Below are 26,690 nucleotides of genomic sequence, written 5' to 3' on the forward strand. Positions count from 1 at the left end.
CGGAGAGGCGAGGAGGCCCAGAGCATTATCAGCACTTAAAAAGCAGCAGCTCAGTTCTTTGGCACAAATAATGGCTTTTTATGAATAAATCATGTGTCAGACGCCTCCCTGGGAGTGGGCATAGAGGGGGGCGCGTCTGCTGGGCTCCAAGGCTTGCAGGGAAGGGCCAGTTGCAGACCCCCAGCTGCAGGGGTATTGCCCCCTTTCTCCTGATGGGGTCCAGCAAGACAGAGGCTGTCTCCGGCCTGAGCCTGGCAGAGCTCTTTACTCTGAGGTGGTCTCGCTGCTCCCTGCTCATGAGCCTGGCCTGATCCCAGGGTTGGGAGTGGCCCTTTGCTCCTCTCTCTTCTCCCCCCCCCCCCCCCCAGAGCAGCCCAGAAGACGCTCCTGGTGGGGGGAACACCAGCTCTGGTGCACCCAGAGAGAGGTATGCGCCAAGACAGCAGACACACCCAGAGAGGAAAGCATGCAGTGCACACAACTCACACCAGCAGACTCCACAGCCCCGGGCGCACGTGTGGGCACACTCGGAGACGGAGATGCTGTTATTCCCAACACACACACACACACGCGCGCACACACACACACACACACACACACACACACGCTCACTCAGGCATGCGCACAGACAGGGAGATCCCAACCATCATCCAGCCTGCCCCCCACCCCAGCGCTCACGCACACGGGCCCACACAGACAGATGCATGTGGGGCTACATGGACACACACAGACCTGCACACGCATACCAGCAGCCCACCCTCCATCAGCTTAGGGTGGGGGCAGCTTTGCAGCCCATATGGAGCCCAGACCCAGCTGGGCTGTCCTGGAGTCTGGTTGTGGGGTGGGGCTGGGGCATCTGTTCCAGGGAATAGTCCATCAGCTTCTATATGTTCCCCACCCAGTGAGGACAGCTTACCACACCCCACAGTGACGTCTCGCCTCCCAGCCCTTAGCCCAGGACCTGTATAAGTCCTGCTGGCTCCGAGCTCTTTTGCTGCCCTGCTCACAGCCACCTCCTCAGAGGCAGTGGGGGCCATGGGAAAGCCTGGGCATTGGCGGTACACACAGTGTGGGCAAGAACCTCGGCTCTGTCCCTTGCCAGAAGTGTGACCTCAGAGAATAATTCCAATCTTGTTCACTCCTCAAAACAGATCTGAGACAGGTGCTACTGACCCAGCTTCCAGACCAGGAAAGTGAGGCTCCAAAAGGTAAAGGCACTAGGCGTTATTTCCAAAACCATGCTCTTTTCACATACTCAGTGTTTGGGGTTTTCCTCCTCCTCTCCCTTCGGCTGCTCCTTCTCAGCCAGTGGGTTCCTCTTCCTGTGCCAACGTGTTCTTAGGTGTTCACTGAAGCAGACCTGGGTCGCCCTGCTCTTCCCACTCAGCACCATCCCCTGAGCCACTCCTAACACCTCCATGACAACCTCTGTGCTCCTGATTCTTCAACTTCCCTCTCCAGGATTTCTGACTCCATGATCCAGCTGGACATCTCCAGGGCACCATGCTGTCCAGTGCCAGGGACTGCCATTCACACAGTAGATAGACTGCTGAACATCCTTCCAAAATCCCAAGGGTTCCATGGACCCTAACTGAAAGGAGCCTGTCTGTGGCTGAGTGTACCATCTTTCCCAGGGCTCCTCCCACCTCAATGCTCTCCTCAGAGAATGGCCCTGCCCGTCCAGGTGCCCAACCAGAAACCCGGCATCACTTGATTCTTCCCTGTCCTTCACCCCCTGTATCCAATCCAAAACTACTCCCAGTGATTCTATGTCCAAAATATATGGGAATTCATCCTTTCCCCTCCTGCCCCTCTGCCCTCCCCATGTCACCATTGACACCTCTGGCCTGGCCACTGACAGGAGGGGTCCCCCTTCTGGCCCATTTGCCTCCCCATCATCAGTAATCTCTCCATCTCTTTGCTTTGGCCACACTAAACTGCTTTTGGTTCTGGAACCCACATGATCTCGAATCCGGGCCTCTCAATATGCCGTTCCCTCCCTGTTTGAATCCCTCTCCTTCCCAGTGCCAACTCACCCCTCAAGGTTCAGCTGAGACAGCACCCCCTCCGGATGCCTTCCCTGACTCCTCGAGCCTGGGATTGGTGTGGCATGTCATTCATTCCCACAGCAGCCTGTCTCCTCCTTTCATTACAGCTCTGATGGATAATCGCCTGTTTACTCACCTGTGTCCCCCTTGAGCCTCTAAGTTCCTTGAGGGCAGAGATTGTGCCTCTGATGCTCTCTCTGGCAGCCCCAATGCTTGGTACAAGACCTTGGCACTTAAAGGTGCTCACTAAATCTTCCATGGATGAACTAATGAATGAGTGCTGGGCTGAGCACTTTATACACCTTTTCTCATTTACTCCTCAGCAGAAATCCATGCAACGGCTGCTACTACCCTATGGTCTAGACCAGGAAAGTAAGACGTTGAAAACTTGCCCATGGGCACAGAACTAGCAAAAGGCAGGAAATGGATTCAAAGAGAAGTCTGTGTGCCTTCAAAGGCCTCCCTTCCATTAAGCCACGCTGCCTTTCCAAGCCATTTTCCCTTTCTGACCCTGTTTTCTCAACTGCACAATGGGAACGAAAATCATACCTAATGCAGGACCTGACACTAACAGGTTCTCAGTGAATATCTGTGCCTTCTCTCCCAACCTCTGAGGCTTATGTATTCAGGACAGAATTTCCCCCAAACTAGAAACTTCCTGCCGGCATGTGTTCACAGAAACAGGTGCAGAGTTCCACACCAGGACATCGCCAGCGTCCAGAACTCAGTAGGCGCTTAAGCAATGTGTGTGGAGCAGACAGGCATCAGGGAATGCTGACATATACTCAGACACAAAGCCACAAGAGGGGCTCAGGCACAGGGACCCCCCACCATCCCTGCCGATATTCCTCCTTTGCCACCACCAACCCTGCTAGCCCAAGGCGCGGGAAATATTTAAAACAATTTTATTCATGAAAATATGCTGTACAATGCACTCTACACGGCCTCGACACGGCACACACGCACACGCACACGCTGACAGCACGGCCACGGTACACTGCCTACGATATGCGCCGGGGACGCCGCGCCCACAGCCCGCCCCGACCGGACACTTATAAATACGGGAGAGGAGACAGGACTGGAACGGAGAAAGGGGTGTCGGTTTGGGAGTGGATCCGGAGCTGAGGCCTGCTGGAGAGGCTGAGACCATTACTGGAGGGTGGGGGTGGGAAGGGGGATTGACTCCAACCTGAGAGGAAAGGAGAAGAGAAGGTAGGGCCTGCAAGGATAGGAGGGAGGGGCTGAACCATGGGAATGGGGGCTCTAAGCAGGGGTTCAGGGCTGAAGGAAAACAGCTCAGGGTGAACAGCCAACAGGTAGGTGTGAGTGCTTCCGGGAGGCGAGGCGTTCCTGGCTTGGGGTGGGTGAGGCTAAGACCAGTGGGAAGGTGTCAGTTGGGTGTCAGATCCGGAGTTTGGGGTGGGTGATCCGTCGCGGCGAGGGCCCCTGCAAATGAAACTTGAAGATTCGGAGACGCCCTCAGCCCCGTGCCTCACCTCTTGGTTGGTATCCCAGACCGGCGCAGCCCACCTGGCTCGTCCCCACTCCCACCCAGCCTGAAATTCCGCTCCGCCCAGGCCTCCTGCCCCGGGGGGAGGGAGGAGGAGCGGGTCGCAGGAGTTTGGGCAGGAACGCCAGGTGCCCCAGCCCCTCCCTACCACTTCCGTCAGCGGTCAGCTGCTGAGGGACGTCTCTAGCAGGCCTGGGGCTGCCTCCCGGATCCTCCCGTGGAGCTGGAATCGGGGATGGGGCCCAGGGGATCAGGACGGGAAGACAGAAGCCCCTTGGGGGCGGGGCGGGGCACCCGGGGCGCGGGAGGCGGCCCTCAGCCCGGCACCCAGCTCTGGTTGGGGGGCGGGGCCCCGGCCAGGCCGGGCGGCGGCGGAGGCAGGGCCGAGTCGAAGTTGAAGTCCATTTCGTCGCTGTCCATGAAGTCGTTGAGGATGATGGACTCGACATCGCATTCGAGGCTCCCGCTGAACATGTCGAGGTCCAAGTCGGCCGGGAAGCGGTCGGGCGCGGTCCCCAGCGGCCCGGCGGCGGCCGCCGCGTATGGCCCCGGCAGCGCGTCCAGCAGGAGGCCACCGGGCGGGGCCCCGAAGGCGGCCGCGTGGCTCGGCGGCGCCAGGCCCGCGGCGCCCGCCTCGCCGGGCAGCGTCATAAGGCTGATGGGGTGGGCTAAGGCACTGCGCGAGGGCACCGGCGGCGCGTACGGGGCCGCGCCCTTGCCGGGGTAGGCGGCGGTCGCGCCCGCCAGCGCCAGCTCCCCGGGCGCGCCCAGCACCGGGCCGGGCCTGGGCGCGGGCGGCGGCGGCAGCAGCGCGGGCAGCGCCCCGGGGCGGAAGGGCGCGGCGGCGGGCGCGAAGCTGGCCTGCTTGTTCTCCTGGATGGTCTGCATGGGCAGGCGGCGCAGCGCGCCCAGCGCCGGCGGCCCGAAGCCCCCGCCCCCGCCCCCGCCGTAGGCGCCGCTCTTGCAGCCGCCAAAGTAGGCGGGCGTCCCGGCCCGGGCCCGCGGCCCGTACGCGTCCTGCGCGCCGTCCAGCAGGGCCTCTGGCAGCCCCGCGCCGCCGCCGTGCAGGCCCAGCGGGCCCCCCAGCTCGGCCAGGCGGGGCAGCTCCCCCGGGCAGCGCGCTCCTAGCGCGGGCGACAGCGCGCTCGCCGGGCTCGGGTACATGAGCGGCGACGACGGTGCCAGGGCCTCCAGGGCCTCGTCGTCCTCCAATTCGGCCGCCTCCCCGAGCAGGGGTCTCCCGCCGCCGCGGAAGTCGGCCCACGCCTCGTAGTCGTCGCTGGCGTGCGAGGCCGGGCTGGTGGCCCACTTGGCTGCGGCAGGCACAGGCCCCGGGGCTGGCGCGCCCGGGGGACTGTCATCGGGGCTTCGCTCAGGTGCCTGCAGCTGCTTCTTCTTGCTCGCCTTGCCCTTGATGCGCAGGAACTTGGCCCCATTGTCCATGGACACGGCCCGCCGCCGAGGGGTCTTGCCCGTCTTTCCGCCCTCAGGGTTCAGCATCCACCAGGAGCTCTTGCCAGTGCCCTCGTTCTGCACGCGGATGAAACGGGTGTGCAGCGACAGGTTGTGCCGGATGGAGTTCTGTGGCCAGAGACAAGGACATGGGTGGGGGAGCGGGAAGCGAGGAGGCCATGAGAAAAGAGGAAGAAGTGATGGAAAGAGGAGGCGGAGAAAACAGAGAAAAAAGTGAGAGAAGAGGAAGGACAAGGGCCAGAAGGGGCAATGGGAGGAAACAGAAATGATGAAGGGTGAATGGGGTAAAGGGGGAGAACAGGTGTAAGTACCAGGTTGGACAGGAATGCGCACCTTATACCCCAGAACCTCACCACTCTTCCCCGCCCCCCCCCCCCCCCACCCCCACCCCCCCCCCGGGGTGGGGCTAGAGCTTTGGGCCTGGCCTCTCCCCAGGAGGCAAGGCAGAAGCCTGAGGGCTACTCTTAAGGAACTGCAGCAAGGCCCCCTCTCCCCAGCTCAGCCAAGCCCCGCCTGGGGCTAGCCAGGCTGCCAGGGCCCCCCAGCAGATTATGTAAGGGCTCATGCCGCCGCGGCTCATTTGTCTGCCCCCTCCCTCCCCAGCCTGGCATGGCGCCAGGAGCCCGAAAACCCAGGGCTCCAGAAATCAATCTCGCGGTGACTGATTAAGCCCTGTTTAGAACTAATTGCTCTTTCGTGTGTGGGGAGAATAAATTACCTGCTTTAATTTCGTGTCTTTAAAATGCAACTGCAGGTAGAGAAGACTGTTAACCCTTTGCTGGGAGGGCCTGGCCAGGGAAAGCAGAAAAGGCTGGGGGTCCCTAAGGTGGGTAGAGGCCCGAAACTCCTCTGAAATTTCCCCCAACTCTTGTGAGCCCCTATGAACTATAGAAGCCTAGATTCCCAGCAAGGCCCTCAAAGCACATCCGTCAGCCATGGGGACCTCAGACCCCACCTCTGCTCAGCGCCCACCTTCAGGCCAGCCCAGCTCTCCAGCCTGCCCTCCCTTCCTGACCACCTGAAGCAGAGGAGCTCTGCCCCCAAAGCCCCATTCTGGTAGAAGCTTCACAAAGTCCCCACAAATGGGGGGGGACTAAATGTAATCCCCATTTACAACAAGATGACCAAGGCTCAGAGAGGTCAAGTGGCTTGCCCAGGGCTACACAGCCCCTTCTGCTGTCACTCGGTACCTCCCTGGGCTCCACCTCTGCCACCCCTGCACACACTCTCTTCTAAATTTCTGCTGTGCCAGTCTCTAGCGCTCCCCATGTCACAGCCCGCTTTTGCCAAGAAGGCGGTGGGGGGCTGGGAGAGAGTGCCACAGCTCCAACTGCCTGGCTCCCCACAGGCACCTGAAGAAGGAAGATTTATGCTGCCCTGCCCCACCTCTGGGGCCCGCCACCTGGTGGCCTTGACCTCCCACCTCACGCACTGCTGTGGAAAGAGCATGGGCTTGGCTATCAGAAGGGCCAGGCAAGATGGGCAGGATGCCTGGCTCTCTCGCTCTTTTCAGCCACCCAGGTATGTGACCATGGCTCTTGACTCGATCTCCGTGAGCCTCAGCTGCCTCAGTGAACGACTTGGACCAAAATGGGCACCATTCAGTAACCACCTCAGAAAGCTGTTAGATCACTACCTGAGGTAACGTGTGTGGGTTATGTGTTTGGTGAATGCACCGGGTGCTCATAAACACTGGTTAAAGGCCTCACTCTGGCCAGAAGACCACACTTTGAGATCATCCAACAGACCTGCTCTGTCTCTACCCCCTTAATATCCTGTCCTGAGTATAAGTGTGCTAGGCACCAACAAGTCTGGGAAGCTGGCATTACCCCGTCTCACTGACGAGGGAACGGAGGCCCAGAGGCATGATGTAATTTGCCCAGGGTCCCACAGGCAGCAATGCCAGATAGCACTCCAGATCTAACCCAGCTCATGGACCTACTCCTAACCTATTTGTCTGCCCAGCCCCATAACCACTGACCAGTGAGGGCCCTCCCTCCTGCCTCCTTCCCACCAGTCTCCAGGAGGAGGGCTCCTTCCTGCTGCCCCACTCCCACTCCCAGCTCCAGGTACTGCCCCGATTCTCCGGGCACCCCGCCCCCTCCCTATCGCTGGCACTTTCTGGTCTTGGGAGGTGACAGCTCCAAGACCCCTCCCAGCGTTGCTCTGCCTGGCTTCTCCTGGGATCCTGTGAAGAGGGGAGCTAGGCCCCCAGGGAGTGGTGCTCCCTCCAGTAGATACCCCCTTCCCACCCCTGCCCTTGCACCTGGCTCTCTAGCCCCTCCAGCACACCTGTATTCAGAGGTCTCAGGGGCTCTGTTCTCCACAGGGGACTGTCTGGCTTCACAGAGGCTCCGCCTCCCAGCTTCTCCCCAACTGGAGGCTGGTCAGGCAACACCTCTTTATCAGTGTCACTATGTGCCAACCTGTGGCTGAGTGCTGGGGGGAGGAGGGAGGAGGAAGGACATCTCCAAGTGCCAGCACCCACTCAGTACCTGCTTGTTCAGCCCCAGGTGTTGTAAGTACTTGATCTCACATAGTCTATCAAACTCCATACAACGCGGGGATTGTGATCCGTAGCTCCAGATGAGGAGAGTGAGGCTCAGAGAGGCTCAGTAAGCTGCCGGTCCCACAGTGCGGATGGTAGAGCCAGGTACTGATTTCAGGTTACTCACGCCCTGAGTCTAAAGGGCATCACATGCCACCACGGCAGAGAGAAACGAGTCAGGGAATTTCCAAAGAATCTCAGGAAGCCAGGACTCTAGAGCTTCTCAAACTTTCCATGTAAACTATCCCCAGAAGCTGGCAGCATGGGAAGACTGGGGGCATGTCGCGAGGTCAAAATTTCCTATTAAGTCTTGTGCTTCATTTTTAGCATTCAGGGAGATTTTTGCATTGTACTTCATAATGCAGCTAAGTTTTCTGAATATAAAAAAAATGTTCTCGAATACCAAGAGCACCTGCTCTGGGCCTATGAAGGTTTGCACTCTTCCCCCACTGTTCCCTGCCTGGCCAGGTACCCCAGGGAGCTGGAGCCCCAGCCTGAAACCACGGCTGGTCCGACCCAGAGAGAAGAAAGGACTTGCCCAAGGTCACCCAGGACCTGGTAGGAGAGCAGGGGTTCAAGCGCAGGTCTCCTGACCCCTGGCTCGGTGCTCTTCTCACCCCACCAAGCCTCACCTGGGCCAGCCTGTCCGTCTCTCTCTGGGCCTATTTCTCCGCCTGGATACTGATGATGTGCCAACTGTACTCTGTGACCTTTTCAATTTGACACTGCAAGTTCTTGAACTCATCCAGTCCACAGGTTTTCAAACTTTTTTAAAAAAGATTTTTATTTATTTATTTGAGAGAGACAGAGAGAGAGAGAGACAGAGGGAAAGAGCACGAGCAGGGGGGGGAGGGGCAGAGGGAGAGGGATGAGCAGGGAGCCGGATGATGCGGGGTTTGATCCCAGGACCCTGGGATCATGACCTGAGCCAAAGGCAGACGCTTCACTGACTGAGCCACCCAGATGCCCCAAACTTTTTTTTTTTTAAGTAGTGAAACTGTTCGCAAATGGAACCTAATGCAAAACGGAGTGTTACACCCTCAAGCCATCAGGGAGCGGGGGCGGGGTGCCTGGAGCTGGGCTGGCTCAGCACCCCTGGTACTCTCGGAGAAAACCTGGCCCTGGTGGAGGGATGGTGCAGGCCAGATGGATGGGGCTGTGGAGGTCCAGAGGGCTGTCATACCTTGCCCAGGGTCACCCGGGGAGGGAGCCCAGACCTGGCTAAGGACAACCTAGGCCTCTGCCTGTGCAGCCAGGCTGGGCACCAGGTGTGCACCAAGGCTGTGGCCCCTGAGGGAAGTCCAGGCCCTGAAGCCCAGTCTGGCTCCTCGGGGCCCAGCCACCTGGCACCAATCAGAGCTCCCAGCCAAGATCCAGTAGCAAGCGCAGATCACAACTCCCCCACAAGGCCTCCCGGGAGGCCAGAGGCCACAGAGGAGGTGAGGGAGGCAGAGGAGGGAGCTGCCTCTGCCAGGCAGCAGTAACCAGGGTTCCCTCTTAGAGTCACCTAGCAACCCGCCACCACAGCCACAGCCCTGGCATGCCCAGGCTCCCCAGTGCCCAGAGCTGGGCCCGGCTTCTGGGGCCTCATGCCTCCCACACCTCCACACAGGCCTGGGGCAGGTTAACAGGGGGGGGTCGGACCACCCTGACTCGGGAGGCAGGCCATCCCAGGGCTACATCCACGCCCATCCCCCTCTCCCTTGGAACCTGGGCTAGGGAGGCTGGGCAACCACCCCCTCCCCACCTCGGGGCCTCACCCACCTGGGAGAGGAGGCTGGTGCAGTTGAAAGCGCATGGGCTCTGGTGTTGGATCTGGATTCCAGTTTTGGCTCCAACACCCCATGACTAGTGCAACTCTGGGGCAAGATGCTTTGAACCTCTATTTCTTCAAACAGCCACTTGCTTCCACCCTTGCTTCCCTACAGCCTCTACCACCCAGCAGTCAGAGTGGCCCTTTAAATGCGTGGATCACATCCAGTCCTGCCTAGAACCCTGAGATGCCCCCCATCTAAGAGTAAAAACAAAGGCCTTGCCATAACCCACAAGCCCCTCCATGACCTCTCAGACTCCTCTCCTAACACTGTCCTGCTCGATTCCTCTCTCCTGTTCCTTGAACCTGCTAGGTACGGTCCTGCCCCGGGGCCTCTGTCTCAGGGGAAACTGTTCGCCCATCAATCTCTCATCTCTTTCGAGTCCACATGCAGATAGAATCTTTTGCAACGAGGCCCATCCTGACCACTCTCTTTGCTCCACCTCCCTGCCATTTCTTGGCCCCCTTACCTGCTCTCAATTTTTCTAAAGCAAGGATCACTTTCTTAATTAGTAGATAGTTTGCACACATACATTAATAAGTTAATATGTAAGTTATATATAAATATATAATTCATTTATATTCTGTATTTATTATTTATTGTCTGGTTTCCCTCACATTAGAATATAAGTTTCATGAGGGATTTTTGTCCATTTTTGACCGTACCCCATGTGTTTGATGCATACCAGACATTTAATGAATGGTCATTGAATGAATGAATGAGAGAGAGAGAGTAAAGGGGGGGTAATACTGTGTTGCAGGGAAAATTAAAGGAAACGGGGCAGAGTAGCTGGCACATGAGAGGGGCTTCCCCAAACTGGGCTGAGAGAAGGAAAGGTAGGCAGAATGAGAGACAAGCATGGGAACAAGTCAGGAACAGCCTGACCCACAGAGGGAAGCACAGAGGAGGGTCAGGGTTTCTGTGAGAAATGGGGGAAGGCCTCAGGTGACCGTGCACCTGCCCACCCCAGGCCCCCTCCCCACTCCCTCCCGCTGCCCAGACAGACTTGAGTCATCCAGGGATCACTGGGGCCGACCGAGGTCTCCGAGAGCCTGTCCCACCTGGGCCGGAAGACACGCCGGGAGCCCCAGTGGGGAGAGAACCACCTCATTCCTGCTGCCGGTGCCTCCCGCACGGACAGGGTCTGATCCATTTGGTGGTGGCAGCTCATCTATCCAGCAGGACGCCCTCATTTATTCCCAGGACACCCTTCGCCCACGAGCAGTAATGCATTCACCTGACAGCACAACCCCATTTATCCAGCACCCCAGTCCCATTTATCCAGCAAGTACAACCTCATTTGCTAACAGCGCTCCATTCACCTGATGGGCCCCCTCATCTATCCAGCAGGACACCCTCATTTATCCTCCAAGTCCGAGTCTCTCCTTCTGCCGGTGGTGGGCTGTGTTCTCTGCCGGTGCAACCCGACCGGTCCTGCAGGACGTCACCTCTCCTACGAGTACTCTTCATCCCCTGACAGGACAACCTCATCTATCTCATAATGCAGCCTCACCTTGCCTCCAAGTACCACCTCATTCCCTGACAGTACAACCTCGTTTATCTTCCACTACAACCTCATTTCTCCTTCTCGCACAGCTCCATTCTCTGATAGCTCGCCCTCCTCAGAGCCCGAGCCCGCCAGAGCCCCCGGGGTGGGGGGAGAACGTGGAGACAAGAGTGGTTTCACCATTCCCATCCCCTCCCTACAGAGGGCTGCCTGGCGCTATGACTCTGTCCAATCTCCGCCCACACCAAAAGGGCCCAGGGACTCAGAGTTCTAGGTTGCTCGGCCCAGCCAGGGCCCCATTACCCCACTTCCCATTCTGTCCCCTCCAGCATTCAAAAGGGCCCATAGGGTTGATTTCCTCCAGCTCCCCAGTAGGGAAAAGATCCCACCCGATTTGATTTGTAGCTTTTGCTGATTTCTGCGGCCAACTGTAAGCTGCCAGCATGACATCACTGAGGACGGAACTGGGAAGACGTGTGCAGGACTGGCTCTTCTGAGCCAAGGCAAGCCAGCTCCAGCACACCACTGGCACGTGCTTCAAATACCAAGGCAGGAGAAGGGCACCACCAACCACATGCCAGACCCAGGTTAGGTTCTTTAGATGCAATCCTGACAGCCATCCTGCAAATAGGTGCCGCTATTTTCCAAAGACAGGAAAGTGGGCTCAGTGAGGCCACAAAGCTGCGTAGTCATGGAGCCAGGTCTGGGTCTCAGAGCTGTTGGGTTCCAAAGCCAGGGCTCTTCTCACCCCCTCCCCAATGTGGCAGGGGCCACCGTCCCGCCCACCTCAATGGTTATCTCTGCCTTCGTTCTCAAGCCCAAGCTTCCTGGCTTTCATCGGCCAAATCTTGTGTCCCCACCCACCTCAAGTCCTATACTACCTCCTGATCTTCCTGACATCTGGGGAATTCCAGGACCCTCCCAGTTCAGTCCTAGGACCTGTGCCCATCCGCCCAAGCCCAAAGCCAGGTACAGACACCCCTCCAGGTTCCATCACTGTCTGAGGTTCAGCCCAGCCCCTCTCTTAGGAAGCTCACCTGGCCTACCCAATGGTGATGATGATCCCTGGGCAGAGACTACCTCTGGGGCTGTGTGAGTCCTCTGATCCCCTCCATGGCTCTAACTGGCCCTCTCCCTCCTTCCTTCCCTCCCTTCCTGCATGAAGTAAGGTTGTGAGCAGGGTTGGAAACCCAACTGCATTCATGTGACCTTGGGCCTCCCCCGTAAAAGAGGGTAATAGTATTCCTGGGGAGGGCTGGGACCTGGATGGGAACCTACATGTCAAGAATCTCATCCTCTCCCTGACTCAGAGGCCCCGGAGTAGCCCCTGTCCCACCCTTTACCCGACACCCCACTCTGGAGCCCCAGGCTGGGGCCTGTCTCAGAGCCACAGTCTCTCTGAGGGTCAGAGAGACTTGCTCTGCCACCTGGGCTCAAGCTGGGATGCTCAGTCCAGGCAGGCTTCCTGGCAGAAGGGGGTGACCCGGAGAGGCCTGAGGCCATGTGCAAATCCTCGATCCCAGGGTCTGTAGTGGAGGAGGGGTAGAAGGGCAGGTGGGGGCACCACGGCCATAGGTGTCAACAGGGGACCGGGCTTGGGGTCAGCCGTGGAACAGAAATGCGCAGCCAGGGGCCAGGAGGAACCAAACATCCAAAGCAAGGCACGAGGTCAAAAGACAGGCCCTGGCATCCCCCCACCCCCACCCCCACCCCAGAGAGAGCAGAGCCCACACACCTATAGCCCGGTCCAAGCAAACGAGCAGTAGAAGCCGAAGCTCACCTCTACTCCAGAGCCCATGGCTCCTCATCACCTGTGGGCTTGGGTCCAACCCCAGACCAACATACAAGAACCGTCTCCTAACCCCCATTCCCTTCGGCCCACTGGGGCTCCAGCCACCCTGGATGTCGTACACTGCCAGGCCTTTGCACACTCCGCTCCCGCGGCCCCTCCTTCCCTCTCTGCTTGACCAGGTCCTGCTGCTACAGCAAGGCAAGCTGTGTGACATCTTTCTACTTCCCTCTGCAAGTCCCAAAGGTAGTTGCTCCCACCTCAGTGCTGCTGCAGAAATAGAACCGCAAACCAGAGTACAACTGTGCATGAGCTGGCCTCCCCACTTAAACTTCACGGGGCAACCCACAGCTCACAGTAAAGTCAACACACGCGATGAGCTCTCGGCAGCCGTGAGCCACTCAGGCCTCGCCATTCTCTGCTGCTTCTGCTCAGCCAAACCTCGGGCCAGAGCTCCGGGCCTTGCCTCCTCCCTCCTGCTCCACCCCCACGCACCCCCACCCCACCAGTTCCTGCTGCCTCTGCCACCTCCCTGCTTTTCCTCAGCACTTCCAGGCTCCTCGGGAGAATTCACTCAAGTAAGAAAAGGAACTACCATTTACTGAACGTTCATTATGTGCTATGCACTGTGCTGGCCCAACACTTAAAATCTTACTGTCTTCTTAACAATCCTCTGAGCTGGGTGGTTAGTGTGTCTATTTTACTGATGAGAAACTGAGGCTCCAAGAGACAAATGGAGCTGCCCGAGGTCACATGGTGTAAGTGGTGGTGCGGGAAGGAATTCACACCCAGGGCCCTTGCTCTGCCTCTCACCCTGAGATGCCTCTCAGTAGGCGCCCAGGCCAGACAGAAGCTCCAGGGTGGGCCTGGGGTAGGAGCTGGGGTGGGGCTGTCCATACTGGCTCATTGAGTCCTCCAAAGACTCTTTCCTCCCTCATCCAAGATTAACGGGGGCCCCTAAATGCAAAGCCGTCCAGGCCTCTCCCTAGCTCTCCCCAATCTGAGCCCTGTCCTTCCCTCTGCACGCAGCACCTCCCTGCACCCCTGCCCCAGGCCCTGGGAGCAGCTGCGGTGACCTCACCCAGCCCTGCCCTGGGCCCAGCTCTGGGGAGGGCCCAGCAGCTGTGCCCCAGCCCTGTAGGCTGGCTCCTGGGGGAAAAAGAGGAAGAGTGGGCACAGCGCCAAGAGAACCATCTGCTCTCCCAGGGGCATGGCCACCCGCACAGATACTGGCCTCACCCCCAGGGACTGCCCTTGGCCCTCTGTCCCTATGCCAAGGGGTTCCGGGAGCCCAAGGCAGCCCACCCAGACCGGGGCACCAGCCTTCATCTGCCATCTGTCTTCTGGATTCTGAGAGGTCCTCGCAGGACATGTTGGAGCATGAATGTCCCCCGAAAAATGAACAAGTGCTAGGGGTAAGCTCTGGGTATAGAGGCCAGAGGCCAGGGCTGGGTGTGCTGAGCACTGCATGCCCCAGGCCCAGCCTAGCTGCGCCAAGAGCCTAAGATCCCCTGGGGGGAGGGGGGCCTCCATCCCCTCACATCTGCTCAGCTGGCAGGTGCCTCTGGCAGAGGGGCAAGCCCCTCCCCCCACAGCCCCGGCTCAGGTTACAGAGAAGGCAAGGCCAGCAGAGGACAGGAGGGGACAGACGGGTGGAGGAGGCCAAGCAGCTTCCCAGAGTGTTGGGGGAGGGGAATTCGGGTCTCTAGATGGGACTCAGAGCCAGCGAGGGGAGGGCCATATCCAAGGTCACACAGCCTCCCAGTGGGCAAAGAGAAGCCCACGTCCAGGGGCAGGCAGCCCTGGGTTCAAGGGTGACCTTGAGCAAACCACTGCCTTCATCTGTGAAAATACTGAGACTAAAACCTGCCTGCTGGCCTCCCAAGGCCACGAGGAAGGCTCTGTAGGCGAGAAAACAGTGGGTCAAGGTAGGGGCAGGTGGAAGCTTGGACATCCTGAAGAGCTGACACCTCAGGGACAGAAAGGGGGGCATTAGAGGAAGGACCACTCTCCCCCAAGACACACACACACACACACACACACATGCACACACACACATGCACACTCACACACACACACACTCACACAAGCCAGTGTCTCTCAAGGATCAGGGCCCAGATCCCCACCCTACACAGCAGTGGGGAAGGGATTCCTTTCCTTTCCCAGAGCGACGTACAACAGTAAGGGTGTTTGCTAGGATTTCATGGGGACTTTATATGTATCTCTCCTGTAATTCTCACCACACAGCTTGGGCATAAGTCCTATTATCATCCCATTTTGCAGAGGAGAAAACAGGCTCAGTTGCCTAAGGCCACACAGACGGTGAGGGGCAGAGCTAGGTTCTGGTCCTCCCTGCTGCCCCCAAGACTCCTAACCACACCACAGTCTCACCTCTAAGATCCCCCGGGTACCGAAGGGTGCTGTATGGCACCTCAGGCCTGCTTTTAGACCCTTTGGGCCTCTACCCCGTCAGACTCATCTTCTCCCATGGACCCCAGTGCCAGGCCCACGCTGGGTGCCCAAGCCAGTCTTTCCCCTGTCCACACCACCCCTGAATGATCATTCTACCTAGATTATTCCCCAGCTTGGAGTGCCAGGTCCCCGGGCAGATATTTCAAGACCATTGCCTTCAGTCCCTGGCTTGCTTCGCCAGCCTCAAGTCCTGCTGTGCTCTGACCAACAGAACCAGACGCCAAGGTTTGACCTCCTTTGTCTGGTTCCCCTCCCCCACCTCCGAATAGCCACAGCTCATTATTTGGCCTTCCCTCAGGACCCTGAGCAATCCTTACCCCACAATCAAACGCAGGAGCCCTCATCTTATCCCCCCAACTCAACCTGTAGGTCACTCAAGGTCAGGGGGCCACTTTGGTTCCTCTCAGCTGCACTGTAGGGAGTGGCTAACAGGTGTAAGCCTGGGTTCAAGTGCATGGAGGAAGCTGTCCTCAGCCTTGGGCCTGCAGATGTGGGGAAGAGCGGGGAGAGAACACCACAGCACACGCTGGTCTGGCCTTGCCCTCCGGGAGCTCCATCTGAGAGAGGGAGCCAGGTGCCCCTGGAGCCATCCCCCCAAGACTGGAAGCCTCAGGGCCGAACGCTAAGAGAGAGCAGAGAGACAATGATGGGGCTGGGGTGGGGGTCAAGGTGTGGCAGGGGGGTGAGGGAGGTGTGTGTGTGCGCGTGTGCCAGCTTGGACTGGCCTGGCCTGAACAGTGGGCTAGGGAGAGTTAGCCCCAGCAGTTTTATTTCTGTCACTTACAGCAGGATACAGTAAAAGCCACTTTCCTTCCCCAGCCTTAGTTTCCTCCTAAAACAGGCAAAATCACAGCATCGGCTTCACAGGGCAGACGGCGGGGGACAGGAGTTAGAAGAAAGCATGTATATAATGGCACCGGGGGCTGAACCCTGGGCTAGCGTAGTTCAGTGGCTGATTCGAGGGTCGGAAGAGCGGAGTGATGGGGCTGGAGAGACTGATTGGGACCAGGGGGCCAAGGCCTTGAGTGTCCTGCTAAGTGAGGCCCCTGGCCGGGACCCTGTAGGAACAGTACTGCACTGGACAGACACATAGGGAGCGATTGGAGAAGAGGGGCTGTGACTTTCAGGTCCTTGCTGGGCCAGTTCCAGATGCTTGCTGAGTCTTTACGCCACCACGCACCTTCCTGCAGCCAAAGGCCCTCGGTGGCAGAGGGCATCAGCCCCAGCTGCTTCCTCTATCCTCTCCAGCTGTGTTCTACACAACGCAACTCCTAAGACAGGAGGATGAAGGTGTTGGGGCTGTGGGATCTGGTGTTGGAGCTGACTTCCTGGCTTTTAATTCTCTGGGGGGCCCAAAAAGAGTGAGGAGGAGGGGAGGGGGCTCCACCTGGGCAGCCTGCTGAGAGAAGAAGCTGGTCTACACTGGGAGCAGAGGGAAGGACAAACAGGAGTCCGGGACGCTACCATCGAAGGCACTGGCTCAGAATCTGGTCCATCAGTAGACAGACCTGTTAAAATCAGACCCTCTGAGGGTCTGATATAGAGGGTTTGAGATGGGAACTGGAAACCTGTGTTATTTAAAAGCTTCTAGGTGACTCTGATCATCAACCAGGTTGGCCAACAACGAAGGCTTTAAGGCAAGAATTCTCAGAGAGATGCGGTGGGTTCCAGAATCACCTGGGAGGTGGGCCTGTATTCAATCCACCCAAGCACCCAGCCTATTTTCTGAGGGGTGGCCCAAGGGATCCGTCCAAGAGTCAGGCGCTGCCTTCATGAGCATCTGACAACGGCAGGGGGTATGAGGTGTAAAGGTAGCAAAGCAAGGGGATCCTGAGATCACAGGCAGCAGGAAAAGCAGGAGGGAGGGCAGGGCCTGGCCAAGGCCAGCTGAGGGCCCAGGAGTCCATACAGAGCAGTTCAAGCTTGGCTGGCTCCCAGGGGGTACCGAGGAGCCCCAGAGGGTTCGGGAGCATGAGGGAGCCTTGGGGCGGGAAGGCTGTGGTGCATGGGGTTGAGACTGCACGGCGCTGGGAGGAACATGGGACAGACAGGTCTGTGTCTAAATCCAGGCTCAGTCTCGTCCCAGCTATGCTGCCCTGGCCAAGTGGCTTCACCTTTCTTGGCCTCCATTTCCTCAACTGCAAAATGGGGCTATTAAAACATATTTGGCAGGGTCCAGGGAGGATGTAAAAAGACAACGTATGTGAAGTGCCCAAAGGCCTAGCCCCCAGACATTAATTTTCTTAATTCTGGTTCCCCTTCCCACAAGAGGCACCCCCCCCTTAGAGACCAGAAAGGTTTCTCTGCAAAGAGGGAGGCCCCAGGGGGAGGGTGTGGGAGGCCCCTCCCCCACACGCCACCTGGCCCCCCTCCCACCTCCACATATGGGTTGGGGGGTGGGGAGAGGCAGCAAACAGCCGAACCCTCCCAAACAGGAGTTGGTTTCTATAGTAACCAGGGTGCCAGGAGGAAGGGGGGGCGCTCCAGATCCAGCTGTCCCCCTGAGCACCCTACCCAGGCCCCAGAGCCTAAGTTAGTGCCCACCCAACACCCTGCACCCCCCATCTGTCTGCTCTGGGGGCCCACTGAGACTGTCATGAGCACTCCATTGTGTCCAAAGTACATTTGCCACCTGGGTACTGCCAGGGTCAGGGTAGGCATCCCCAAGCAGGAGTCCCAAGTTCAAGTCCATCCACACCTGTAATCCACATGCTTGCACCCCTGAGAAGTCCTATCAGTACATGGTGCCCTGGGTCCCAACTAACCCCTCATGGCTCCTAGAACCACAGTGTTGGTCAGTCACAGACCTGAAAGAACCAGGGATCCAGTTAAGGCCCTGTGGACACGGATGAGAACATCAAGGATCAGAATGGGAAAGAGCTTTGCTCCAGCTCACACACACTGGATCAGGTTCCCTCATGGGGGCTCTGTGGGTGCTCTGTCCACCCCTCAACCACTCTGGACTCCGCAACTCCAGCTGACCCAAACAGCTGAACTAATATACCAGGAGAGGAGCGATGCTCCAGGGGGTTGGACCACTGCCAGGGAGAAGGAAGGAAGTGCTAACAACTTTAAGACCTGTCTAACAATAGAATGGGCAGCTCCAGAGGCCAGATCCCTCAGTCACTAGGGGTGTGTGAGAAGGAGACTGAGCTGGGAAAGGAGGTGTGGAAGGTGATGTTGGGCTCCATGACTCCACACCTCCCCTAGAGACGTGAAGGCTGATTTGGAGGTGGAAGGAGTGGGCCCCAATGCGTGACCTGTTTCCCAGGTACCCACCCCCAAGTTGGGAGGCAGGCTCATAGGCTGCAAATAGGGAGGGGCTGCTGGTGAGCCTCCCACAAGGTAAGGGAGACAGTGAGGGGAGGAGGCGGCTCCCCTGGCTAAAGCCAGTACACCCATATCCCAGAAGCCTATGGCCACACCCAGTTCATGACCACCACCCCCTCACTCCTCACAAGACCCAGACAGAGGGACTTCCACAGCCCCCAAGACCCTGTATGGGGGCCACCACCAGCTGCCACTCGAAGACAAGACCCTGGATTGCAAGGAACAAGACTGCGCCCTTTCAAAACCCAAACACAAGCCCTCTTCTCCAGCCCCAACGGCACAGAAAAAGTTTGAGTTTTGGGGTCAGAAAGGGGTTCAATTCCCCGGACAGACACTTTCTAAGGATGTGACCCCAGAGCAAGTCACTTCTCCACCCCGGAAACTGGGCTGTTAATACACTCCCTGGAAACAAAGTGGCCAGGATGCAAACGGATCTGCACCGGGCTAGGGGGCGCCTCTTTCCAGGCCCTATCAGCCCTCCTGGTCCCTGGCACAGGCCCCCAACTCCAGTCAGTCCTGAAGCTGGAGTCCTCTGGGTGTGCAGAGAGGGGGGGCCCCAACCCACAGAAAGTGGGGGTTGGGGGGCGCTGAACTTTCGAACCCGCAAACCCCCCGCGCCGTTCATTACCTTAACATGAGTTAAAAATAACCGTCTCATCTCTTTAAATTAGTCTGTCTGCAATTACCGCCTGGCACGGCGCTGCCCGCCATCGTCCCGCTGGAGCGGCGCCAGGTGGCAGGCGGGGCCCTCACCCTGTCTGTCCGTCTGTCTGTCTGCCTGCCTCCCCATCCCTCCTTCTCCCCGCAGCTACCCCAGGGGCCTCCCAGGAGCACCCAGACTCGGGAGCTCCTCAAGTTGCGCAGGGAGGGGGCCGGGCCTGGGGCTGGCTGGCGGGAGCGAGGGGGCCTGCGTATGTGGGGGGCGGGGGGGGGGCTCTGGAGCAGGGCGGCGGGGGAGGGGCGCCGGGAGGCCCGGGAAGCCGGAAGGGCCCGCAGCGCCAGCGCTCGTGGGTGGGTGTGAGCAGGTGGCCGTGGGAGTCTGCCGGGCGTGCCAGCAACTGTGCCAGGAGCGGCTGGCGCGGGCTCGTGCCCAGGAGGCGGGCAGCTGCCAGCCCCCCGCTCGTGCACGACGGGGGGTGAGGACACCCCCCAACCGGGGCTCACACCGCCTCCTCCCGCACCCCCACCAGCCCTTGGGGCTGGGGATCCCCGGAGGACAAAGAAGGAGGAGGGAGCCCTGCTGGAGCAAGCTGGAGGGGGGAAAGAAGGGGGAGCCCTCTGCACTCACAGCCACTGCTCAGCCTGGCTGTAACAGGACCCTCCTCTTGGCCTCTGGATCAGTCCCTCCTTCCACCCCACCTAAGACCTGCTGGCCAGCAGGGGCCGGATGGGGGTAGCACCACCCCTCCTGATCCCATCCCCCAACCGCAGGGCCGCTCCAGGCCCTGAGGGAGAAGGGAAGTCCCCATCCACTGTGCTCCTCCCCCATCAAGCCTGGGGACAGGAATGGGAGGTGCCCAGGCCTGGCCTGGGAGCTCCCAGGGGAGCTGGCAGCCAGGAAACACAAAAGCAGGCTGAACAACTCCAGGGGCGCTGAGTGGAAGGAGCACCCAGGACCCAGAGCAGTCTGGAAGCCTTCCTGGAGGAGTCCTGTGCTAGGGAAGGTGGGGCTGGAGCATCCGGGAGGAAGTGGGAGGCTCTACCTGGCTGTCTGACATCCACACTTTTAGGACACTGAAGAGGGAGGGGAACCTCCTGTCCAAGCCCTCATCCAGGGCCTGGAGACCCTCTGTCCTGAGAGAAACACTACCAGCCTCTTTGGTGGAGTTTCCAGCACCAAGGCCAGCCTCTCTGCAGGCTTCAGCCTGTTGGGGGTCCTGCACCTGCTGCTGATCTGTCCTCCTGTTCCCATCCGCAGCACCTTTGACTACCTCCCCCCATCACAGGTGGGACCACAGGGCAAAAGCCAAGCACGTGGGCCCTTCCTGATCTGGCCCACTCTGCCTTTCCCATGCCACCTCCCTGCCATCCCTAGGAGCCACTGGCTCCAGCCTGGCCCGCCCAACCCTCTCCTCTCCTACAGTTCTACCTCCTTGCCTTTGCATCTGCAGTCAACATCCCTTGAGAGACTTTCTCCCAAATTCTACCCCCCAAAGAAGACAGCCCAGATCAAGTGCCATCTTCTCTGTGTGGGTTTGCCTGGGCTCCCAGGGGGTCTAACCCGCCTTCCCTGAACCCCTGCCCCCCACCTCTGGCCCTTCCTGCCTGGGTGTGGAGCCCTGATGCATCCTGAAGGCAGGCCTGATGCCTTTCCTTTGGTCCCCCACCCTCCATCTAACACAGGGTTTGGTATACCCCAGGGATTCAGGTGCCACACTTATGTGGTGGGGGAGGGGGAAAGAGGAACAATGGGCCCCAGCCCTGGCACCTGAGGTGTCCCACAGCCTCCGCTAACACACAGGCTGGCTGGGAGTTGGGGATGGTCTCTCCACCTGCTCCCTGGAGGCGCTGAATGGGAATGGGGGCAGGGGCAGGGGTGAGAGGGGTAAAAAGATGGGGGGTGGGGTAGAATGAGGACAGCCACTGACCGAGCCAGATGGGAAAGGCCAGAGGCCCCTCTGAACAGCCCTCCTCCAGTGCCTGGGTGGTCTCTGCCAGGGCCCTGGGTCAGGAGCCCAAGCCTCAGGCTCCCTCTCCCATGCCCCAGCCCAGGACCAGCCTGCCAGCGCGCCTTCCTCCCTGAGCCAGGTGCAGGGAGAACCAGTGTGTCCCCGGCAGCATGGTGCAGTGGACACCACTTCCAGGGGGCGGGCAGGAGACCTGGGTCACCGGCCAGCACCTGCCACTCACCAACAACCTGAGGAGTTGCATCCCCTTCCGGGGCCTCAGGCTCACCGTCCAAGAAATGAAGTCCAGGGACTAAATTATCTCCAAGCACATTCCCAGTCACATTCTAGGATTTAGACCTGCCCCTGTTCAAAAGCTGTCTGTGCCCGCCTCCCACACCCAGTGCCAGCAGGACACTATTCCGGAGGCTCAGGCGGTGGCAGGGGGGGTGCTTGGAGGGAGACACACCTGGATTGGAGTCCAGTTCTCCCATCTACCGACTGTGTGACCTTGGGCAGTTCACGCCTCCACTCTGCACCTCAGTGCCCAGCTCTGTAAACGGTGGCAGTGAAACCTACCTCAGGGACTCCTGAGAGTGTTAAAGAGACACCTGGCACAGATGCCTGAAGGTGGCTGACACCTAGCACCTAGCAGCCCCTGGACACCTTGGCTTGGCCCTGACACCCTCAGGAACTGCAGGTCTCCCTCGGCTTCCGGTCTCACGTCTCCTCTTGCCCTCTGCCCCCACCATTCCTGATCCCTCAAGCTCAAGTGGGGCTCCACCTCCTGCAGGAAGCCCTCCTGGCTTACTCTGGCCCACAGTACCCTCCTCAGCCTCAGCATCAGCTGCACCAGCCACCCGTTCCTTCACACTCTCACCAGACATATGCCACTGGCTCCTCAGTGCCAGGCTCTATGCTGGGTGCCGTGGGCACAGAGATTGCTCTGCCGCCGCCACTGTCTTCTAATGGGTGGGTGGGGAGGGGAAATGAAAGAGGATACAAAAGACTGAGCCCTATGACAGTCAGGGAGAGGGCCAGGGAAGAGGGAGCCCTTAGCTAGCTAAAAAGGGTCAGGGGAGGCTTCCTGGAAGAGGCATCTGAACTCTGCTCTTGAGGACAAGAAATATATCTACAGGGAGAAGTGAAAGGTGGGACAGTGCATGGGGACAGGGAGGGAGGTGGGAGCAGATCCCAAGGGCAGTACCCACTTAGGAGGAGTAAGTGTTCTCGTGGGGGCTGAGCCCAAGGAGACTGGAGACTCATGTGTGCTCCTCCAACCCGTGCCTCCACCCCATAGTGGCCAGAGAGAGACAGACATGATGCCAGCATGAAGCCTGAGAGCCAAGGGCCCCAGGTCAGAGCACTGTGGCCCCTACAATGCAGCCACTGGGCAACCAGAGTTGCTCCTGTCCATCAGCCTCCCCTCCTCCTCTGGCACACCTCCTTCCTCTGACCCTGTCTGCAGCCACTACCAGGCATGGCTCCCTCCCTCCATCTAGGCATACCTCCCTTGCAGAGACCCCTCACCCATAGGAAGCCTAAGAGCTCACAGGCCCTAGGCACAGCCCCCACCCCCCAACCTCCTCCTCCTGCAAAGGCATCGACTATGCCCATTCCCCGACAAGATGGCCAGAGGAGGGTCTGGAGGCCACAATCCAGTCAAGCCCTTGTCCTCTCCCAAGATGGCTCCCCCCGTTCCACTGGATGGCACTGAGGCCTCCCTAGGGTGCCCCTGCCCCTCCCTTCACCCTCAAATGCATCTGGGCTCTGAAAGCCAGGGAAGTGGAAGCCAGACAGCCTAGGGTGGGAAGGGAGAGATTCCCCAGCCCTCAATACCCTGCCCTCACACCAGCAGAGGTCATCACCAGCCCACCATGCTGATCCAGGCAAGGGGGGACAGCAGCTGCCCCATGGAGAACTCAGATTGCAGGTCACCTGACCAGTTCCCCACCCCAGGCTGGCTGGTGCCCTAGGGTGAACTCTTGGCACCAGAGGAAGAACTGTGAGCTCAGGGTCGCAGTCCTTACCCTGGGGCCAGCTCCAGAGAGAGTAGTGGGAAAGATGTGGGGAGAAAGCAGGCGCTGGCCCCAGGCCATTATTTCAGCTCTTTAAGGAGGGTGCCCGGTGGAGAAGGTAAAACAAGAGTAACACACAAAGCAAACTCGCCGGGGCTACGAGGGGGCCCCTTAATATCCGAGGCCTGGGAGTGGGTTCCTCTGCTATGCCGCCATGGACAGGGTGGGGGTGTCCCTCGGGGGTGCCTCAAAGTGGCAGTCCCTTGTCACCTCACCAGACCTCCCACCCTGCATCCAGAGCACGCACACAGCTGCTCCCAGCACGCCCCCGCCTGTCTGCCGGCCGGCCCCACTCCGCGGGCACACACTCCGTGACCCCTAGGGGTGCCCCAGGGCCTCCCTCCCGACGGCTCCCCGGGAACCCGGACGCACCTAGCAGCCCCTGGAAGCCCTAGCCGGCGACCCCAGCTCCCCTCCCCAGCCGGACGCTCCCACCTTCCAGCCGGCCGAGCTGTTGCTGTCGCCTTTATCCTTGAAGTAGGGCACGTAACGGACCATCCAGTCGTAGATCTGCGAGAGCGTGAGTCGCTTGTCCGGGGCGCTCTCGATGGCTTTGGTGATGAGGTCGGCGTAGGACAGGTTCCCCCACGCGTTTCGCCGGGAGCTCTTCGCTTTCCGCAGCGGTCCGACCTCCGCGCCCAGCGGCGGCGCTGGGGCCATCGCCGGGGCCGTCGTCCGGCGCTCCGGCCCGCAGTCCTCGGCGCCCTCTGCCACCCCTGAACCCAGCGCTCCGTCCTCGTCGCCGGCCAAGTCGGGCTGCGGCAGGGGCCAGGTACACGAGCGCGGCCGGCTCTGCGGCGCGAAGTCCGGGTCCACGTCCACCTGATGCGCTCGCAGCTTCGCAGCCATGGTCCCGCCCGGCTCGGGCGAGGAGGGGAGGGAGACTCCGCGGAGGGTGGGCGGGCGGCTCCGGGATCTGCGCGCCCTGGGGAGGCCCGCGGGAGGGGTCCCTGGCGGCGCCGGCTCAACCGCGGGGCGCCATGGGCCGGGACGCGGAGACAGGGGGCTGGACGCGCTGGGAATCCCGAAGGGAGGGAAAGATGGGGGCAACGAGGGAGCGGCGGCCCCGGAGCCCAGCGGGCACACACCTCGCCTAGCTCCGCTTCTAGCACCTGCCGCCTGCTTGCGCCTGCAGCCACCACCGCCACCGTCGCTGCCGCCGCTCCCCCGGCGCCGGCCCCGCGCGCGGGCCCCGCTCTCCCGGGACGAGGCCGGACTGCACCATGCCGGAGCCCGTGCCGGAGCCCGCGCCGCCGCCGCCGCCGCCGCCGCCCCGTGAATGCCGCCGCCGCCGCCGCTCCGGCTCCAGCGCCAGCTCCCGCGCCTGCCGCGCTCAGCTCCGGCTGCACCTCGGGATGGGCGGGGGAAGGGGAGGGGGCGGGCCCGGCGCGGGAGAGGGCGGGGCGTGCCCGCCCGCGGCCACGGAATCCTCCGCCTGCCCGGGTGCCCCGCCCGCGGGCTGGGGGTTGGGGCGCGGAGCTCCCGGCTCGGGGCGACCCCGCCGCAGCCCCCGCACGCAACAGCGCCGCCTACGGAGCAGGGGAGGAGAGGCGGGAGCGACCCCGCCCCCTGCTCGGCGCTGGGGGAGGGGGTGCGGGGGCGGGGCCCGAGCTCTCTCATTGGTCCGCAAGCCGAGCTGTCCCGCCCACGAGCTCGGCAGGATCCCTCCCAGAAGCGCGTCAGCAGGTTATTGTTACAACCCGGGGTTTCCCGGGGCAACGGGGAAGGGGCGGGGCTCAGAGCACTTGGCCCCGCCTTCTGCTCCCGAGGGGGGAGTGCCCCGCCCCCTGATCCTAGACCCCAGGTTTCCAATCTTCCAAACCTGATAAGGGCGGATGATCCAGCTCTCCTTTGTGCCCTGGACTGGGCTGGGGAAAGGGAAGGGATCAAGAATATTTGAGTTTGGGGCCACACTTGGCCACAGTTGTAGCTTCTCCATCTGCATATGGGTTCTTCATGGGCTTTTAGGGGACCTGTGGACATAGTTTTAGAGCCTCGGTTCTCAAAGTTTAACGTGTAACAGAATCAACCTGGAGAGCTTATTCAAACGTTGCTGGGCCCCAGCCCAGTAAGTCTGGGTTGGGGCTCAAGACTGCATTTCTAACAAGTTCCCAGGTGATGCACCTGGGACCACACTTGGCAAACCACTGTTTTATAGCCTCTGGGAGGCTCTTGCAGAGGCTGTTGAACAAGCTCTTGCCCCAAAGTTCATCCCGTTTGGGGAGAAGCTTCTCATTTATTTAACAGATATTTATTGAGCACCTTGAATGCATGAGGCACCATCCGGGCCACTCCAACAAGAGTGGCAGATGACAGAGACAGATGAGGTCCCTGCTGCACAGGCTAGTGGAGGAGTCAGATGTTGATGCGATCACCATATGGCCTCAGAAAGGAGAGGCTGCCTGAGAAGCTAGCCTGTCCATGACCTCATCCCACAGAGTCCTGGGCTAGGTCTCCAGCCCCCACTCCACCTGCCAACCTTTGCCCTTCTGCCTGGAACACCCTTTTCCCTTCCCCTGGCCCTCACCGGAGATTCTCCCATTCCTCAAAGCTCAGCACAATGTCAGTTCGTCCTGACACCTTCTCTAGCCCCAGCTCCCACCACTATCTCCGTTACTTGCTTGACCCCCGCACTTGCTGTTCTACCAGCCACACCTTGGGTCCCTTTAGTATATTATTTCTCTTTTGCCAGTCAGGACACAGAAGCCTGGAGTGGGGAGGTAACTGGCCAGGACCAGAAGCCCAAGCTCTCCAGCCCGGGTGGTACTGCATCTGGAGAGGTTGGAGACCAGGCTGGAGACTGCAGCTTTCCTTTTTCTCTGGGTAGTCGGGGACCAGATCCCGCCACAGGAGACAGCCAGCTCTCAAAAATTCCTTCCTTCCAGCTTAAGTCCTGAGGAGTAGGTCCAAGGGTGACGGTGGGGGCAGGGCTGGAGGGGCCCCTCCTCACCCGCCCCCCGGGTGGAAGGAGGCCCAGCTTGCAAATGCCTGGCATGGCATCTGCCTGAGTCACATCCCGAAGGCAGGGGTGGGCATGGGAAACATTGGCTGCCCCCGTTCTGCATACATACACACACCCTCCAGGTGGTTCTGTTTAGAGTCACAAGGGGCCTGAAATCACTGCTGGACCCCCTCCCACACTTCTCATATGCCCTGCCTGCCTGGGTTGCGCACACTGCGGGCAGCCCCCCAGGTACCCTGGAGGCCATGCAGGCCTCTTGCCAGTCTCCAGCCTTGGCCCAGCCCGCCGTGTGAGCCAGGGGCCTGCTGGGGGCCATACCAGAGCTGGGAGGATCCCTTAGCTGGGGGCCGTGGTGCAGGCTGCCACTGCGGGGCTGGGAAGTCAGATTGGCAGAGAAGCCGTGGAGGCTGACTCAGGCTCTGCTCGGGCCCCTGCCCCACCCGGTGTCCACAGCTGCTGCCGGCACTCCCCTCTGGGACCCACATCGGGCACACTCAGCCTCCCACACACGCTCAAACTCACACTTACCACAAATACAGACACTCATTCTTTA

At 60.0% G+C, this 26,690-nt stretch overlaps 1 protein-coding gene across 1 annotated transcript; it reads right to left on the reverse strand.

Moving 5' to 3' along the window:
- Window positions 1-2,973: 2,973 nt before the first annotated feature.
- Window positions 2,974-24,627, reverse strand: FOXO6 (forkhead box O6). The gene is made up of 2 exons (XM_025856932.2): window positions 23,611-24,627; window positions 2,974-5,139 (listed from the first exon to the last, which is right to left on the reverse strand). The coding sequence occupies exons 1-2, from the start codon at window positions 24,022-24,024 to the stop codon at window positions 3,874-3,876; spliced, it is 1,680 nt and encodes a 559-aa protein (XP_025712717.1). The 5' UTR covers window positions 24,025-24,627; the 3' UTR covers window positions 2,974-3,873.
- Between the last annotated feature and the right edge of the window lie 2,063 nt (window positions 24,628-26,690).

The sequence above is a fragment of the Callorhinus ursinus genome, unplaced genomic scaffold (genome assembly GCF_003265705.2).
Source record: "Callorhinus ursinus isolate GAN/ISIS: 27379988/994484 unplaced genomic scaffold, GSC_fseal_2.0 scaffold18, whole genome shotgun sequence".
Classification (NCBI taxonomy): domain Eukaryota; kingdom Metazoa; phylum Chordata; class Mammalia; order Carnivora; family Otariidae; genus Callorhinus; species Callorhinus ursinus.